The 18,213-nt window shown below is 44.1% G+C and overlaps 1 protein-coding gene across 1 annotated transcript; it reads right to left on the bottom strand.

Annotated features, from left to right (window-relative positions):
• Positions 1-132: 132 nt before the first annotated feature.
• Positions 133-18,202, bottom strand: POGLUT2 (protein O-glucosyltransferase 2). Its single transcript, XM_077343775.1, has 10 exons — positions 17,738-18,202; positions 15,675-15,880; positions 14,235-14,440; positions 12,202-12,279; positions 8,551-8,723; positions 7,350-7,587; positions 6,325-6,534; positions 3,947-4,036; positions 2,317-2,421; positions 133-311 (listed from the first exon to the last, which is right to left on the bottom strand). The coding sequence occupies exons 1-10, from the start codon at positions 17,932-17,934 to the stop codon at positions 294-296; spliced, it is 1,521 nt and encodes a 506-aa protein (XP_077199890.1). The 5' UTR covers positions 17,935-18,202; the 3' UTR covers positions 133-293.
• Positions 18,203-18,213: the final 11 nt, after the last annotated feature.

Here is an 18,213-nt window from a genome sequence, read left to right as displayed (position 1 = left end):
CCGTTGGACACTAGAACTGTTAGGAGCAAAGAGACAAACCAGTGGATTGCTAGATCCACATTTGGATACTTTAGTTGTCAAAGAAACCAGAAGGCTCAAAGCTTTGGAGAGGTCTAGCAAACATTACCACACTTTTATGGAAAGTATATTTATTTTTTAAAAAGTTATAAAAGAAAAAGTTGTAATACTGCACGACAGAAGGCATTCTATTTCCCACTTTGTCTTTCTGTTATCCTTTGAAGATATCTAAAATCCAAAGATAAGCAAAGATCACAAGATGCTGTTTCTGCCTGTTAAAGTTCTTCTTTGACCTGTAAGAAAGAAAGAAACTCAGCTGGTGCATCTACTATTGATAATAAAAGTGACAGCAATAGTCGTAGTAGTAATAATAATGGACAACCAAGATTCAGAAGATCAGTGATGACAGCAAATGTCAACTTTGGAAGACAAAGGATGAAACAGCTGACCACATGGTCAGTGCCTGCAGAAAAATTGCTCAGGTGGACTATAAAAAACATGATGATAGAGTTGCAGCTATGTTGCAGTAGAATATCTGCAAGAAATATGGCTTACCCATCAACCAAAAATTCATAGGAACACAAATCAGATGAATGAAACAAAGATTCTTTGGGACTTCCACTTACGAACAGATAAAACACCTGGAGCATAACACCCCTGATAATACAATTATAGAAAAAAAATGAAAAATAGGGTTTGGATCATTGGCACCATAATCCCAGGGGACAGTGAATAGAAAAGGAAGAACAGGGGAAGATCCCGAAATACCAAGAGCAGAGTTAGACTGTCTCTGGGAGAAGCTGGTTATTGTGCCAGTTATCTCTGGAGCCCTTGAAGCAGTGCCTAGAAGTCTTAAGAAATACCTGGACATTTTGGGCATTGAGCAAACAACACCAGCTCAGCTCTAGAAGACAGTGTTGCTTGGAACAGCAAGAATCCTGCAAAGATACCTTTGCAATTCACAAGAAGTCCTCAACCTTTTCAATCCCATCAGCACTTTAAGAATTCTGACACCGAGTGGTGGGTGCAACTACAAAAAAGCCACTGCAGGGGGTGGAGCCAACCACAAAATGTCAGGGAACAAGGTTAGGCATGACTAATGGTAACTCTTCAAAATTTCAGGCAGAAGCTCGGTTTAACAGGATGTCTGTTAAACAGGGAAGATCCTTGTGCTATGGTATTACAGCATCAACTGGGGAAAAAACCTGCATAGCCAATCAGAAGCCTTGCAGGACAAAAGCTTTATCTTGGCCCTGGCCCACTTACTAAAAACACTTGGTGGTATCAAAAAAGATGTTGGTGGGTGCTTTGGCACTCATGGATGCCATATTGAGAACTCCTGTGCTACACCAATTAGTCCCCTAAACCCATGGGGGCTAACTGTACACATGGGTGAACAATAACATCCAGATCAATGACCACCCTAACCTGTGAAGATCCTTATGTTTTGTTGGCAGCTGCTGAAGCAACATTTTGAAAAGATCTGTACAGTCAATCAAATCTCTAGTGGCCAATCAGAAGCCTTGCTGACCAAAATCCCCACATGGCCCTGCCCATTTCTATATTTCTATATTTATTTATTTATTATATTTATATACCACCCTCCCCAAAGGCTATAAACACTTGGCCCAATGGGCACCATCTCAGGGACTCCAGGATGAGGTATTAATTTGTACTGTTGTTACAGATAGGAGGGGGCAAATTTCTTTGGAGTAGAATTTGGATTGTTGGGACATGTCATCTCAAGGCATGTGAGTGTATGTTTTAGCATGGAGCATACAACCGTTAGATCCTGTGGAAATAATCCACATATGCAAGGGGAAAGGGGATTTTTGCTGATCCGCCCCTCCTGCTGTGGCAGCCATTCAGTTCCACCATCTTGCTTGTCTTGGGAGTCCCCAATAGCAGTGGGGTGGTAGTGGGGTGGATTTCAAGCTGCTGCTGGCAAGTTACGAGTCAAGCAAGTTACACTTCCATGAACAGAATATAGACAGGATCATCTCTTACATGGCAACTGTAAGTAGAGTTAGAATTTTCCACGTTTGCGGAAATGGATTCTGTAACATTGCTGTTCTGTGACCTATCAAGACCCACCCTACTTCCAAATATTATCACTAATTGTTACACCACTATCATTAGAACAACGAAAATTCTTTTCTCCTTCCCTTCTCAAAGCATGGAGAAGCAGGGCTTTGGCACGTGTAACGAAAACTGGATTACGGGAGGCATTAAATGCAAAAACAGGGCATTCAACGGACTGTAAAATCGGCATCTGATACGTCAACATTCATTCTGTACCTTTTTTCTGTGGCAGTTACAGGGAAAGAGGTCCTCATCGGGCTGCTCCACTTTCTCCATGCCTTCTCTAATTTTTGGCTCGTTCACTTGTAGCTTGGCATATTCCTACTTGAAAACAAAGAGGGTTGGTTTATTTTTCTCATGCAAACTCCACATCTACGGCCTCCTACCAATCAGAATTCAGCCGATTTCCCATTCTGCAAGAAAACTCCCGAGGAACACGAGACACAATCTCACGGTAAGTAGATACGGCTCCATCTGGTGACTTGCTGAAATATCAATATCTCAGTGTTAATGCACAGACATTTTCAGCTGTGTTTTCGGAGGGGCTTTCTACGGCTGGGTTCCTTGACCGCTGTGCATGGCTGCCTTGAAGGCTCCCTCTACACTAGAAAGGCATTTATGGAATCAGGAATGCATCTGTGGTGAAATGCTAACCTGCTTTTTAGGGCATGCCTTTCACACAGAGCTTACGAATGTAGTTGTGGAGTTTGACCATTTAACTGTATTGACAGAAATGTAATAATGGCTACCGCCGTTAATAACCATCATGAGCCACTAAGGTCTGGGAGTGGCAGTCAACAAATACAACAAACAAACAAATATCCTTTAACTTGATCTGTCTGTTCTCAGCCTGTGTGGTATAGTGCTTAGCACAGCCTTTTTCAACCTTTTGACTGTGGAGGAGCCCCTGATATAAATTTTCAGGCTTCGAGGAACCCTGGAAGTGATGTCAGCTGGCTACGCCTCCCTGTCACTCCCTGGAAGTGACATCATCACCTGCACCCTTCGCCCTCCTTTTACTCCCTCCCTCCTCACCATCTTATCCAATTACCATCTTGGACTACTTTTCTGCTAAATAAATAAACAGCCATCAATATAATAGCTATGATTGAAATGGAGAGGGGTGTGTATATGTTACAAAAGCTCATGTGCATTAAGTGTGTTCTCAATACACTTTGTGCAGAAATATGCACTCTATTCTCCATCCCATGAGATTTCTGCACAGGAGTGACATGACAGATGGCTGACCTTGCTTTCACTGCAAGTGTTCTTGTGTTGTTATGCTTTGCTACAGAAGTTACTCACATATACAATATCACCTACTCTTTCTGCATGGTGACCCCTTCCACTGACTACAGCCACTGTGTCAACTCAGAGTTTACCTGCATCACCTGGATTGGATCCTATGGGAAATGTCATCAGATGGAAGGGTTGAAAATTGGCAATCTTGCAAGTTGCTGACCTTTCTCCTACAGTGACCCCAAATGTCCCCCAAATACTGCTTCTCCGAGTGGCAACCCACTGCAGGCCCTTCTCAGCCATGGCACCAAACCACAGAACCCCCTCTCCAGAAATATCCACCCGTCCCCTTCTGTCGCTGTCCTTGGCCAGCGGGTTAGGACTTCTGTTTCATTGGGCATTCCCTCAATGGTTTCTCCTTCCTGACCTACATTTTAATTTTCATATTCTGTGCTTTTAATATTTTTTGTTTGCTATATTGCTTTTATGATTTTTTTAAATGTTTTAACTTTGAGTCACCTGGGTGGCCCTGATTGGGCAGAAAGGCAGCATACAGATGTTGTTAAGTAAAACAACTGAAGTTTCAAGTAGTCAAAGAGGGACTGACCTGGAATAGTTTGAAGTAGTAACAAAATATATGGTCTCCCATGAGGTTGTTTCTTGCAAACTCTTGCCCTGCTCTTGCTATATTCTTTGCCTGGGAGAAAAGAAAATAAGACAGAACAAAAAATTTTTCACAATGGCAACAAAACATTTATTCTCAACATCTCCAAAATAACGTCAAAACAGACTCCTAGGTTTTGTCACGTTTTTGCGTTCTTCGTCAGTAACACAATTAATACATTTATTTACTGTTATTTATATAACGGTTATTTACTGCTTCTGTTAATTTTATTGGGGTCTTTAATGGGAGTTTTATTGTATGGGGGTTTTATCACAAGCCAGCTAGCCGAGAGTGGCGGGAAATAAATCGAATAAATAAATAATAAATAAATAAATGTAATAATAATTACAATAGGCTTTTAATTTCCACGCAGAAAAATCGTATTTTAGTTATACTAAATAAATAAACATGCATATTTCAATACTCAGTCTCAAATCAAATAAAGGTATTAGTACATAAATATGTGTATCTGATGTTTCATTCTACACACACACACACACACACACACACAAACAGTTCTCCTGTATTTCCAACATAACCAAGGTCTGGCACAAACACCACCACGGCCATCCAACCCTATACATTTTTCAATATTCATTATCAAATGAACACTATGTCTTCGTGGTTTATCTACTAATATCAATATCAATATTGTGTATACGTCTTCCAAAAGTGACCCAAAGCAGTAACTGACTCCTTCCAACATATAATGAATATGTTGAAATATACATGTTTGAACAATTGCTGTATCACTCCCACCAGACTCCAGGTACACTGGAAACACAGGAAAATAAACAATCATGATATACCTATGAAGGATTGAATAACCAGGTACACATACCTAGGCACTAATACTATAATTTGACAAAATGTATATTTATGTATTATTAATACACATTAACATGTTTTTTATTGTTAAGGTCAGTGTATATTTCATATACACACACACACACATATTGAGAAATTCTCAAGCAGTTACTGACCTTAACAAAAAAATCATGTCAATATATATATTTGACAAATATACAAGTTTCTAAAACATATAATGCAGCATCTGTTGTTATCAGTTATTACATATTGTTCAGATAGATCCACCAGTAAGGGTTTTTTTAAAACAGCAGTATCATTAAAGTGAGTAACAGAGCCCAGCAGTGGGGGATAGGAGAATATTGTTCAGGATCTCAATATTTAAAGACTAGAGTTTGGATCCTGCGTACCACAAGTGCAGTTGTGTGTGCAAGCAGGCAAGTGCTCTGCATCCCCCCTTTCTGCTAGAATCCTGCTTCTGGGGACCCCTCAGGAACAGCACAGGTGGCTTCCATGGTGGGATGGAAGAATCAGTAGAAATCTGGCCTGAGCAGAAGTGCAGTATATGCTAGTGGAACGAACTGCAGACTTCAACCCTTGTTTTCCCCCTGATGTATCTGCATCAGTCCCCTTGGTCTGGGATATGTTACTGTTCAGTGTTCACAATAAAGCTGTGGAATGGATTTCCCTACTAAATTAATGCATATTTCAAGGTGAAGTATGACTCTAAACCCAGAATGCACAATTTCCTCAGCTTCCCAAGCACACTGCATGAGTACTGTTCAGTATGCAATGCTCAATGAGTGAGAACAGGTACATCTAGCGACCTTAGAACATACCTTTGGTAGCTATTTAAAAAAATATATCTTAGTATGAAAAGTAGCTTGCATTCAGCAGCCCTTCATCTTCTCATAGCATACAGATAATGCCACAATCCACCCAGAGCTATGAATGCTAAGCATCTTTCCTTCCATATGGCTGTTGCCATTTTGGCCAGCCCTGGTGAACTCAAGCATCCCAACTGCTGGATACTGCTTCTCTGCTGCAAAACAGCACCAGAAGGGGAGCGATTTGAAGCAAATTATGCTGGAAAATGTGCTGCTAAGCACTCCGGTTTAGTCATTTCCTTCTGCAATTCTCCCACTCTCTGGTGTTCTTCTCCCAGCTCAGGTTCTAACTCCACATTTCAATGCTGTACTTTGGTTCACGAGTCCACTAACGTACAGCTTACAGGACCCTGAAATGGGATAAACTATTATGTAGAACAGCGAGTGCCTAAAGAGAGAAGGATCTACACGTCTTGTGCGACATCATTCAATATGGGTGGCGTATCAAGGCAGAGAATCCATGAGTGACCATTGAGCCCACTTCCCCAAAGAAATGTGTGTCTGAAGGAGGCCTGGACATTGGAGAATGGTATTCAAAGACATAAACCACTTGCCTAAGTCCCAAATAAACAGACTTTTATGAAAAATTTCCAAAGGGTTGGGATTTCCCCTCTAAGTATAACTTACTTCCTCATCATGATCTTTGGCCCACTGCAGTTTTTCCAGGAGATCAGTCAGGTCGTTCTTAAATGGAATGTAGTGTTTCCACGGTTGCAACTCGTTATAAAAATGCTCATAGTAGATGGAGTCCTGTTTCAGCACAACACTGTTCCCGGCTAGAAGATAAGGCATCCGGTATGCAGCCACTGTACCATCAATATTAATTTGATATTTATACTGCAAAATACAGAAAGACAATTAATAGACACACAAATTGTTGGTTTTGCAAATACTCGTGTCCTGCAACAGATGGGGCTGCCAAGTTCCCCTGGCCACAGGTTGTTGGTTTTGTAAATACCCCTGTCCTCCAACAGATGGGGCTGCCAGGTTCCCCTGGCCACTGAGGGGGGTGGTGGGAAGGGGGCTGTAGGTTTGTCAGCTCCTGGTTGGGAAACCCCAGGAGATTTGGGTGTGGGGCCAGGGACCTCTCAGAGGAGTACAATGCCACAGAGTCCACCCTCCCAAGCATCCAACTTCTCCAGGGGAAATTATCTCTACGGTATGCAGATGAGCTGTAATTCTGGGGAATCCCCAGATCCCACCTGGAGGATGGCATCCCAACCACAAAGCTACAGATTATGACAGGAGTATTTGCAGGTTTCACACAACCTTGGGGTTATTTCACACATTACTTGGCAACAAACAATGGTTTCCTTGACGGGGAGTTGAAACCATGCTTCCATCTGCAGATTTTTCTTGACACACTTGACAAAATATCACAACAAGTGAGAAAAAATGAATTTGTTTTGCCACAAGCAAAGACGACTGTTATCACAATTCCTTTGAAGCTTAGGAAACTGTTATATTCTGAGCATAGACTGAAGATACAGTCTGGAGCAATCACCCAAGTAAAACAAGAAGAATACCATTCATCCTTGCTTTACCATCCTCTTTTTCAGTGATCTGAACAGCTGCCAAACAGCTGGATCCACTTCATAACATAGATTCCCTACAAATATAAATAAACTAGTATATATTTATTTACACTGTACCTTGAAGAAATCGAAAAAAGATATATGCTTCACAATTGGACCATACAGACTTTCATCATGTTGGAAAAAGAAGAAGTTGGTGAACGCTGCATCAATTATTTCGGGGTGTTTTCTGCTTAGCTTCACAAGTTCGAGTCTTTCTTTACGACTGTCTCGTCCTCTCCAGATTGCCGTAGTGTTCTTTTCTTCCCAAGGTGGCCCAGTGTTTGCTTGGACAGACATCATGTCCAGACTGACTCTGCAGCAGGAAATTGAATAAATATTCTCAAAATGTGCCTCTTTCTTTTTAATTAATTTTTTTCAAAATTCCATAGCAATTATTTATTCTGGGCCCATCTCCTCTCATAGCAGAGCAGAAAATCTTTCCAGGGATGTAGTCCAAGAAACACATCCCTCTAGGTGGATGTAATTAATCCTCTGGAAAAAGAGAATTTTACTTATTCCATTGGGGCAGGCAAGTTAAAACAAAGAGAGAGAAAGAGAGAAAGAGAATTTTATTACTCAGCTGTGGAATGGACATAGCAAGAATGAACTTATATGTGAACTTTAATAAACTTCTGCTTTACAAGACAATGGGAAATCTGTGTTTTTAAATTAGACTGGTCAGAACAGTCAGTGGGATCATGTTCTAGAGCAGGGGTGGGCAAACTGTGGCCCTCCAGATGTCCGTGGACTACAATTCCCAAGCAAAGGTGTCACAGAGAAAAAGAAGGCTCGATGGATACAGCATAGAGCAGGGGAGGAAAAAAAACACATAATGTGGCAAGTTGAAGCTGTTTACCAGGAAATGGGCATGAACCAGGCGTATACTGCATCAGTGTAAATATGCAATGTAAATTAGTTTTCAACTGATTTTCCAGTCTCATGTCCAAATCAACTTTCCCTCCCATTTCTCTTGCTGCTGTTTGCTTACTTACAGCCTCTGAGTTCCTTATGCAAAGCAGTCACTGTGAGCCCCAGCACCAATTAACACTGGATCTCCGACACCCTCCTCCTCCTCCTCCTCCAGCAGTCCTTGCAGGGTTAGGGGACCAGGTTAGAGTGAGAGCACACAGCCTGGGGATGGAGGCCTGAAGTGATTGGGGGAAAGAATCCCCATCCTGACATTCACAGATCCAACCCCTTGTCTGTAAGAAGTATCATTTCAGAAAGTAAAAAACATTAACATTTCAGTGAATGAAAAATACAGAAAAGCTCTTACCGGCCCATTGTTTCCAAAACAGAATCTGTCAGGTCATAGGTGGGCATTACAATGTCTTTTGTGTCGGTGGATCCACACCAGGAAAATATGGGGTGGATGCCCTGAGGGGATTTCTTCTTCTCCAAAGGCCAGTCTCCCAAATTGACAAAAAACTCTACATCAGGCATTTTTACCTAAGGACACACAGAGGCAATCATGATATATATCTGCTTTGGCCACCTCTATCAAAAGGGCCATTTGTTTTTAATGAACAGGTTACATGTAGCAGACAAGACAAACAAATCAAGGACAACTCTCCACTGAAGCCATGTTCCCATGCTCTTAATGACAGTCCACTGCCCAAGAGGAACAAATAAAAATCTCAGAGAACTTATTAGGTTGTCAAGCTTTAGCCCAGTAAATAAATCAGGGTGCACTGAGATGCCTGTATGAAAACACAAAAACACTGAAACCAGTGTAGTAAATCAGCACACAAGGAATCTTCAGTCTTCAACACAGTATATTTAATATGAAGTATTTAATGATTCCCAACGTGCTTTGGTCTAGAGCTTTACAATTTTTGTGACCTGATTCTGCAACAGTGCAGAATCCATAAAAGTGACCATACAGATGACCCCTCAAAAAACATCAACAACATGCAAGATACATACCAGGGAGGGGAGGTTCTGAGATACTGCAGTTATCTAATTATTATGCATACATTACTTACACAGTATTTGCTTCTTGGTATTGTTGTTGTTAGTTGCAAAGTCGTGTCTGACCCATCGTGACCCCATGGGCAATGATCCTCCAGGCTTTCCTGTCCTCTTGGGGCCATTTCGCACGGCTTCAAAATAGCACAATGGTTGCTAATTGGAAACGCTACTAATTTGCCATAACCCACGACATCGTAGACAATCTGCAACAATCCTGAAACCGACCCGCAAAAAGCGCTTCGTTGTAGCGCTTTCAGGGGAATCCAGAAAAGTGGATTCACCCTCCGGATAGCGATACACTCCTGCAACCAATCTGCAACAATAGCGCTAAAGACCTGTGCGTTACCATTGTTGCGGGTTCTTCAAAGTCCCTCCCCCTGGCTCTCTCCTCCAAACTTCCGGCGAAGCGATCGCCATTTTTTTTTCTCCGAGCGAGCGGGGATAAACGCACCAGCGAGCCTCTTTCTGTTTAGAGGCTTCCCTGGCTTCAGTCCTTCACCTTTAGTCACTAAGCACAAACCACATAAAAGCCCGTTTGCTGAAATAAAGTCCCTTTATTTTTTACACATTAATTCAGCCGAAAATCGGGCCCGTGAGAGGGGGGGGGATTTTTTTTTTATCACTCGAGGCAGCGTGCCAACGATCATACAATCAAACGACAGCTCACATTAGGCAGCTGGATGGGTCTCTCCGTTGCAACGAATCTACCTAGATTCGTTGCTATGGGTCTGTTTTTTTTTTTTTTTAAACCTTTCTTAAAGGGAAAGGGGCTGTTTGGGAGCATGCTAACGGCTGCCCATTGGCTGCTTGACGGCCAGGGGCGGGATGAGCTCGGCAATAGCGCTTCCTTTCTAGCGATTTCTGCCGAGACCGGAAGCCTGTGGGAAACGCTAACAAACGCAACTGATTCCACTACAAAGGCAGGTATGCATAACGACGAATTCCACTATTTTAAATGGCGATTTTTCATTCCGCAAACAATTTGCAACAAAGATCCCCGTGCGAAAAGGCCCTTGGTATTACTATCCCACTATTTTGCAGAGCAACTTATTTTAAATCCCATTTTATCCCACGGTGCTTGCTCCCTGGGAAGCATTCTCGAGAGCTTTAAACTGGGAGAGAGGGAAGCTTATCTAAGCACACCCAATGAGTTTGTGCCCCTGCAACCATCTGAAGGAAGTCTTCCCAGCTCAGAGATTGTTCTACTGGCTGATACAGTAGCCCAGATTGCTGAGTTTCCCAGATAAGCTGTTTTGGCTGAGTGCCAGCATGGTTTGGTGGTTCTAATATGGAGAATGGGGTTTGATTCCCCACTCCTCCACATGCAGCTAGCTGGGTGACCTTGGGCTAGTCACAGTTCTCTTAGCAGAACAGTTCTTTTAGAGCTCTCTCAGCCCCACTGCCCTCACAGGGAAGAGGAAGGGAAAAGTGGTAGTAAGCTGAATTGGGATTCCTTTGAGTGGTGAAAAGCGGGGTATAAAAAAAACAGCTCTTTTAGTTTTGACAGGCACAGGGAAGCAGGTTTGTCCCTACGTTTTCTAAATGTCTGAGATAAAGGGAAGTATTTGCTTCAAAGACTAATGCCTCCTAACTCTTTTAAGAGCACAATGCCATCTGCTGGTCTACAGCCCACAATTATAACTTCAGGCTGGAATTTCAGCTTATGCAGAAACAGCATCCCTAGAAAGGGAACACTAAAAAAGGGTAGATTTTAGCATCCTAAGAATTTACTAAGACTCCTGGGATGGCCTAGGCTAGCCTGATCTCATCAGATCTTGGAAGCTAAGCAGGGTTAGCCCTGGTTAGTACCTGGATGAGAAACCAGCAAGAATATCTGGAATTATTCTGCAAAGGCAAGCAATGGCAAACCACCCTCCACATCTTGAGCCTTGAAAATCCTGCCGGGCCACCACATGTCAGCTGTGACTTGACAGCACCAAGGATTTTTGGATGGAAAATTTTAAGCAGGTAGCTCTGAGTTTTAAGCACAATCTTGCTGACTCCCTTCTTTGGGAGTGGATGTAAGAGCCAAGAGATTGCAGATTTGAAATCTCCTCCTCACAATATGCAAAATCTTCTGCTCCTCCCACATCCATGCAGCTAATGAAAGCTCTGGAATCAGGCAAGAATTATCTAAGAAATAAAATAAGTTACTCATGCTGGTCACTCTGGAGACCCCCCCCCTTTTTTTTTTTTCTAATCTCAGTTGTACAGTTGGCTTGCTGGAGTCATCTGTTTTTGTTTTTGCTAAAACTAATGACACACCCTTCAGGCATCTATTCTATATGCAGGCCAGGACATAAAGGGCCACGTACAGCATGCTTTGCATGCAACATGGCTGTTCAGACCCTCCATTCCCATTGCAACCATAGAAAAAAAACTCCACTGATAGCCAAAGGCACAGCAATCAGTGTGGTACAGGGGGTGGCCACAAAAAGGAAAGTTGACCTCCCCTCCACTCTGTGTGCACAGAAATGCTGTCTTCTTTTTTGCACAGAAATGTCTTTGACACCCTGGGGAAATGCTTTGGGTCTCCTATGGAAGGCTTTGACAATTATCACCAGCATTTCGAACTGGCCCAGAATCACAAGATGGCAGCCAGTCTCTGGAACATCCACTGGCTGTATTTTGGACCTCTATGCCTCTTCAATTAAAATGTGGCTTTTCTAAAAAAAATCCATTCTGCAAGTTAATGGTGGTCAGAAAGAAGTTTTTGCTGGGTCTCACATTGAATTTAGGAGGCCTATGTCACAGTTCCTATTAACTTTAATATATGTTTATCATTTGTTTTTACATCCTGATTATTTCATTTTTTATGATGTTGCATATAAAACACATGCCCACACATACACGCAGACCTCCTGAAAGAAAATGTGGCATATTTAGTTAAAAATAAATTAAATAAATGTCACTATTTGTTAATGGAAAGTATAAAAAGCCAAGGAGAGACACTCACTTTTCTAGTCAAGGACAGCAGGATGGCATCCATGAATATCCTAAAGCCGACATGTTCGCCATGGGTACTTATGTAAACCTAAAATAAATCCAGAGATGCTGAGTTAGCTTTCTTTTCTCCTTTCGAGATAAACATGACTGACGGCCATCTCCATTTCCGAACAATCAGATCAAGCAAACAATCCATTTTATAACTACAAGACCGTGTAACTCAACAGGACAAGTTACAGGGGCTGCCTGGTCACTGATGAGATGTCAGCCACTATTCTTTGACAAGAGTTAAACAACAAGAATTTAACAAGAGTTTAAGAGCTAACACCCACAATGAATCAAGTGCCAATTAGGAGGATTTATGGTAGAGGGCTGGCATGTTCCAGAGCAATAGCTGGAATTCATGGAATTAATAACGCCAATAAAAAAAATTAACAAGCAACCTTGGTAATGACAGTGCCGGTGGCTTCATAAACCGTGAAGGCTGTCCAAGCACCGGGGCATGAAGCCAGGAGTGTCAAAGACATAGATATACTGCCATTCCCTCTATTGTGTCATATCCATACGACGCTTTGTAGGACCCAAACCTCTGTACAGTCAGGCCAACCAAAGACCGTTTTCACACAAAAGGATTAGGGAACTTCAGTGGGGACAGGTTTACCCACAGCTGTTTAACCCCAACAGTTAAATAAAACCTCCATGACCAGAGGTTGGGAATATCACAAAAGGATGATAATCCTGTCCTTTATACCAGGGGTAATCAATCTGTGGTCCTCCAGATGTCCATGGACTACAATTCCCATGAGCCCCTGCCAGAATTTGCTGACAAGGGATCATGGGAATTGTAGTCCATGGACATCTGGAGGACCACAGGTTGATTACCCCTGCTTTATACTCTTTTGGGAAGGTTCTAGGGGTATGTAGCTGATTGCTCTTTGAAAAAGAAATGCTGGATTAGTGGACTTTGGTCTCAGCCATCCATCCATCATGGTTTTACATTTGTTGTTTCTGGGTTCTTTAAACCCAAATTAAAGAAACCACCTTCTGCCATATGAACCAACATGGTCACAGTGGTTATCTTTGGAGACCCTGCTTCAGTAGCTCCAGCCATTCAAGGCAAGACAGGTGGTAACCTGAGAAAGGGCTTTCTTTGTGGTGGCTTCAAAACTCCCTTTCCATGGAGATTTATCTGTCTCCCCTCTTTCAGTGTCTTCTGCCATCAGATTAAGGCTTTTTCATTTTATTTGACATATCCCCAGTAATGGTTGATTCATTTGAAATCTGGTATGGGTGGAGAGTTTTATGGATGCCGTGGGCCACCAAAAAGGTGAACAAGTAGCTTCTAGATCAGATCTCCCTAGAAGCTAAAATGACTAAACTGAGGCTATTGGGCTTTGATCACATTATGATCAGACAAGAGTCACTGGAAAACACAATAACGCTAGGAAAAGCTGAAGAGAGATCCAATGGATTGACTCAGCTAAAGCAGAGGCCCACAGTTCAGAGGACCTGGGCAAGGCTGTTAATGACAGAATGTATGGAAGTCATTATTTCCTAGGGTCATCATAAGTCATAAAAACAATTATAGCTTTAGGCCCTCCTTCCTGGTTCAAGCATTATGTTTATGCATTTTATTGAATTATTGTATAATATTTTATATTTTATGTTCTAAATTGTTCAAATTTATTCATGTTTTCATGGGCACCACCCTGAGTGCCTTGATCAGGTAGGAAAGTGACATAAAAATGTTTTGAACAAGTGAATCAATTCCCTACTAGCAGTACTGTCAGAAGATGCTTCCACTGTCATTTGCTTTGATGCACCTTATCTCTTTGGCTGACTTTGTGTTTCTACTGCTCCTCATTCTTATTCGCAACTGCCTGTCACTCACCGGCCTCTTCTATCCAGCTGAATCCCCAGATGGGCTTTAAGCCACGCCCACAACAGGGCTACCTCCTGGCATTCTCCAAGGACTTTACCACACATTTATATGGAGAACAGCCACTTGATCAGCAGCCGCACAGGCCTCGGGATGGAGCATACCTTATTATCCTTTATGGTGTAATGGCACAAGCTCTGTCTCTGCCCAAACCGTTGTGGAATTTCTTTGGCAATCTTATCAGGATCTACAGTAGGAAACTGGGCTAGGTCTCTCTGGATCTGTGGAATGACTTGAGGGCAGCTCATCTCTTCCAGCCAAACACCACTGTCTTCCTGAGGGCAGTCACAGTTCTCATGATAAACGGGGCCTGGATACAACAGACGGTTAAAAATACATAATGTAAGCTATGTTTCTGCCCAAGGTCAGACCTTCTTGCAGACTTACCCGGGCTACAGCAAATGGACTTGACCTTGGCCACAACCTCCAGGTTGCCCAGCATCCCAATGGCAAAGGGACCGGAGTTAAGCCACCCTTTAAAGATCTGTTGCCACCAACAGCTAAGTTGGGTCAGACTGGCTAAGCCAAACTGTGGCGCTCCAGATGTCCATGGACCACAATTCCCATGAGTCCCTGCATGTGCTGCAGTGGCTCATGGGAACTGTTGCCTACAGACATCTGGAGAGTTGCAGTTTGGCCACTCCTGCCATAGGGTTTTCAAGGCGGGAGATGTTCAGAGGTGGTCTTCCATTTTCTGCTTCTGCATAGCAACCCTGGACTTCTGGGCCGTCTTCCATCCCAGGACTAATCTGGGCCAACCCTGCTTAGCTTCCAATATCTGGTGAAACCCGCAAGGGAATCATATTTTTCAGACTTCTGATATCCAGAACACTTTCCCCCCACTGAATTAAAAACTGGAAGCTGACTCAACTCTTTCACTCAACGTTTCCCTATCGCTGCAACTTGAGGATACAGGAATGCCTCCTGCCACCCAGGGCTTTCTGGGTAAAGATGATTCCATTGCACATCAGCTATTGCATGAACAGCAGAATGTTGGGTCGTTCTCCATGCACTGGCAGAAAGAATTAGAAAGCAGGCCCACGCTTGGAAGACTAGTGTAGCATGAGGCCTTCTTAGTAAGGGGCACAGAGTGAGGGATCCATCCAGCTGCTTTAGGGAGCCAGCTTGGTGTAGTGGTTAGGAGTGCAGACTTCTAATCGGGCAAACTGGGTTTGTTTCTGCGCTCCCCCACATGCAGCCAGCTGGGTGACCTTGGGCTCTTCACCGGCACTGATAAAGCTGTTCTGACCGAGCAGGAATATCAGGGCTCTCTCAGCCTCACCCGCCTCACAGGGTGTCTGTTGTGGGGAGAGGAAAGGGAAGGCGACTGTAAGCCCTTTTGAGACTCCTTCAGGTAGGGAAAAGCGGCATATAAGAACCAACTCTTCTTCTTTACTTTTTGAGACACACTTCAGACCCTCTAGCAACACGGCAATGGACCCCAGCATATTATAATTGGTGACTCACTGGGACTTCAAACAGCATTCAGGATTAGTGATTTCGAAAAATGACTCAATGTGTTTCATAAGGCGCCATTTCTGTACCTTTTAAGATATATGGAGATTTGGAAACATGTTTGTCTTTGGTCTGAACCTCGATCTTCAGGCTTTTGTAGCTTGCATACATTCTGTACCTCACAATGAAGGAGCCATCTTTCCTGTCCAATATTTGCACTCCTACCCGAGTGAACTGCTCATCAGGGGCCGTGATCTTCACCTGAAATGCATTTTCGCCTGGAGAGACAGTAAGCCTGTGTACATAACAAACACATGCGTGAAGAGCTGCTCAGACAAGCTTTCTCATACATGGACAGGGAAAACAGCAAAGGGAAAATTTAAACTTTTTCTTAGCACTACAATGCCAGGCTAGGCCTGAAAGCTGCTCAGAATGCTCAGTGACTTTCATTCACTTGAAAATGATGCAATGGTTAAACAGTGGCAGACTCTAATCCAGGGGTAGTCAACCTGTGGTCCTCCAGATGTTAATGGACTACAATTCCCATGAGCCCCTGCCAGCATTTCCATGAACATCTGGAGGACCACAGGTTGATTACCCCTGTCTACACTGAAGGTTTGGTTCCCCACTACATGCAGCCAGCTGGGTGATCTTGGGCTAGTTACAGTTCTCTTGAAGCTGTTCTCACAAAGCAGAGCTCGCAGAGTTCTCTCAGCCCTACCGACCTCACAGGGTGTCTGTTGTGGGGAAAGAAAGGGAAAGGTGTTTTTAAGCTGCTTGGGAACTCCTTCAGGTCATGAAAGGCAGAGTATAAGAAGCCAACTATTATTCTTTCATGATCATCTAAAGCTGAAATGCTTTCTAGTTATGTGATACTCTATGCTGCTTGGTGTAGTGGTTAGGAGTGCGGACTTCCAATCTAGCATGCCAGGTTCGATTCTGCGCTCCCCCACATGCAGCCAGCTGGGTGACCTTGGGCTCGCCACGGCACTGATAAAACTGTTCTGACCGGGCAGTGATATCAGGGCTCTCTCAGCCTCATCCACTTCACAGGGTGTCTGTTGTGGGGAGAGGAAAGGGAAGGCAATTGGAAGTCACTTTGAGACTCCTTCAGGTAGAAAAAAGCAGCATGAACGAACCAACTCTTCTTCTTCTTCTTAATTTATGATGCAAGAGATCAAGCTTTGGGATGAATGGAAAGTCTGTTGTGGGGAGAGGCAGGAAAGAGGATTTTAAGCCGCTTTGAGACTCCTTTGGGTAGAGAAAAGCAGCATATAAGAACAAACTCTTCTTCTGTTGCTTTGTATTTACTTGCTATTATTTTATATGTATCATTATGGCGTCTTCCTCTGAAGAGTTCAGACTTATTTTCCCCTGATTTTGATTATTTTACTGAACAACAAAAAATATCACACAACTCCTCCCAAGCATCAAGTTTAAATGCAGCTCTGTGCAGTGCAGTTTACAAAGCTATAAACCCCCAAGCTCAGCTATATGACAGTCCAATTTTATATAACAAAAACCCCAAACCCGTAAGCAGGTTCTGTTGCTGTCTCCTTCATTTTATCCTCACAACAACAACTTTGTGAGGCAAGATTCAGGTGAATAGCTGTGTTGGTCTGGAGTAGCACAACAAATTCAGGGTCCAGTAGCACCTTGAAGACCAACAAAGATTTATTCAAGGCGTGAGCTTTCGAGTGCAAGCACTCTTCCTCAGTGCTTGCACTCGAAAGCTCACACCTTGAATAAATCTTTGTTGGTCTTCAAGGTGCTACTGGACTCTGAATGTGTGAGGCAAGTTAGGCTGCGAGTGCGTGATTGGCTCAAAGTTACCCATGAAGCTTTCATGGCAAAGCTGGGATTGAAACAGTCTCCAGGTCTGCCAAAACCAGCCAGCCAGCCAGCATGGCAGAGGGGTCAGAAAGTCCGAAAGACTCAGGTTTGAACCTGGGCTCTGCCCTGGGAGCTCAAGGGCCAGTTCTTCTCTCTCAGCCCGGCCTACCTTGCAGGGTCCCTGCTAGGAGGGGGGAGGGTGTTGCAAGCTGCCTTGGGGGCCCACAGGGAAGCAGAGCAGGGGCTTCCCCCTCCGTCCCGGTGGGTGGGCTTCTCTGGGAGGGCGCACGGTCGCTCACTCACTCACTCACTCACTCACCTCTGCCCTTCGGCATCCACAGCCTGGACGTAGAAATAGCGGGCCGGGAGCCCCACGTCCGCTCGGAGGCCGGGCCCCCATACCAAGCTCTTCTCGGGACTGAGCTGGCTTCCCGCAGCCGGACCCCCGAGCCCCAGCAGCAGTAGCAGCAGCAGCGTCCTCCAAGGCAGGCAGCAAGTCAGCCAAAGGCTAAACATTGACAGCGCCGTGGCCCTTCAGAAGCCCAGCCGGAGAAAAGCCTCGGGGAAGGGGCTGGGCAGCAGGCGCCTCTCCGGGGCCGCGTCTCCTCCGTGCTGGCCGGGCTCCTCGGCCACGGTCCTCCGCCTCCACCCACGGCGCGGCGAGAGGGGGCTCCGGCGGCGCGCAATGCCCATGGGCGGGCGAGAGGCAGGCCAGCGCCGGCTCTTTGTCTCGCGGCCGTCTCACGCTCGCCTCGCCAGCGGCATCTTCGCTCCAAGCCGACGGCCCAGCAGCGC

The sequence above is a fragment of the Paroedura picta genome, chromosome 6 (assembly GCF_049243985.1).
Source record: "Paroedura picta isolate Pp20150507F chromosome 6, Ppicta_v3.0, whole genome shotgun sequence".
Taxonomy (NCBI): Eukaryota; Metazoa; Chordata; class Lepidosauria; order Squamata; family Gekkonidae; genus Paroedura; species Paroedura picta.
This window is presented reverse-complemented; position numbering and strand designations above follow the sequence as displayed.

Coding starts and splice junctions, on each gene's coding strand:
- POGLUT2 (XM_077343775.1), bottom strand. CDS start 17,934: ATGTTTAGCCTTTGGCTGACTTGCTGCCTGCCTTGGAGGACGCTGCTG. Junction 14,441..15,674: donor ATCTCCATATATCTTAAAAG/GTACAGAAATGG, acceptor TGTTGTATCCAG/GCCCCGTTTATCATGAGAAC. Junction 6,535..7,349: donor CTTTTTTCGATTTCTTCAAG/GTACAGTGTAAA, acceptor TGTATTTTGCAG/TATAAATATCAAATTAATAT.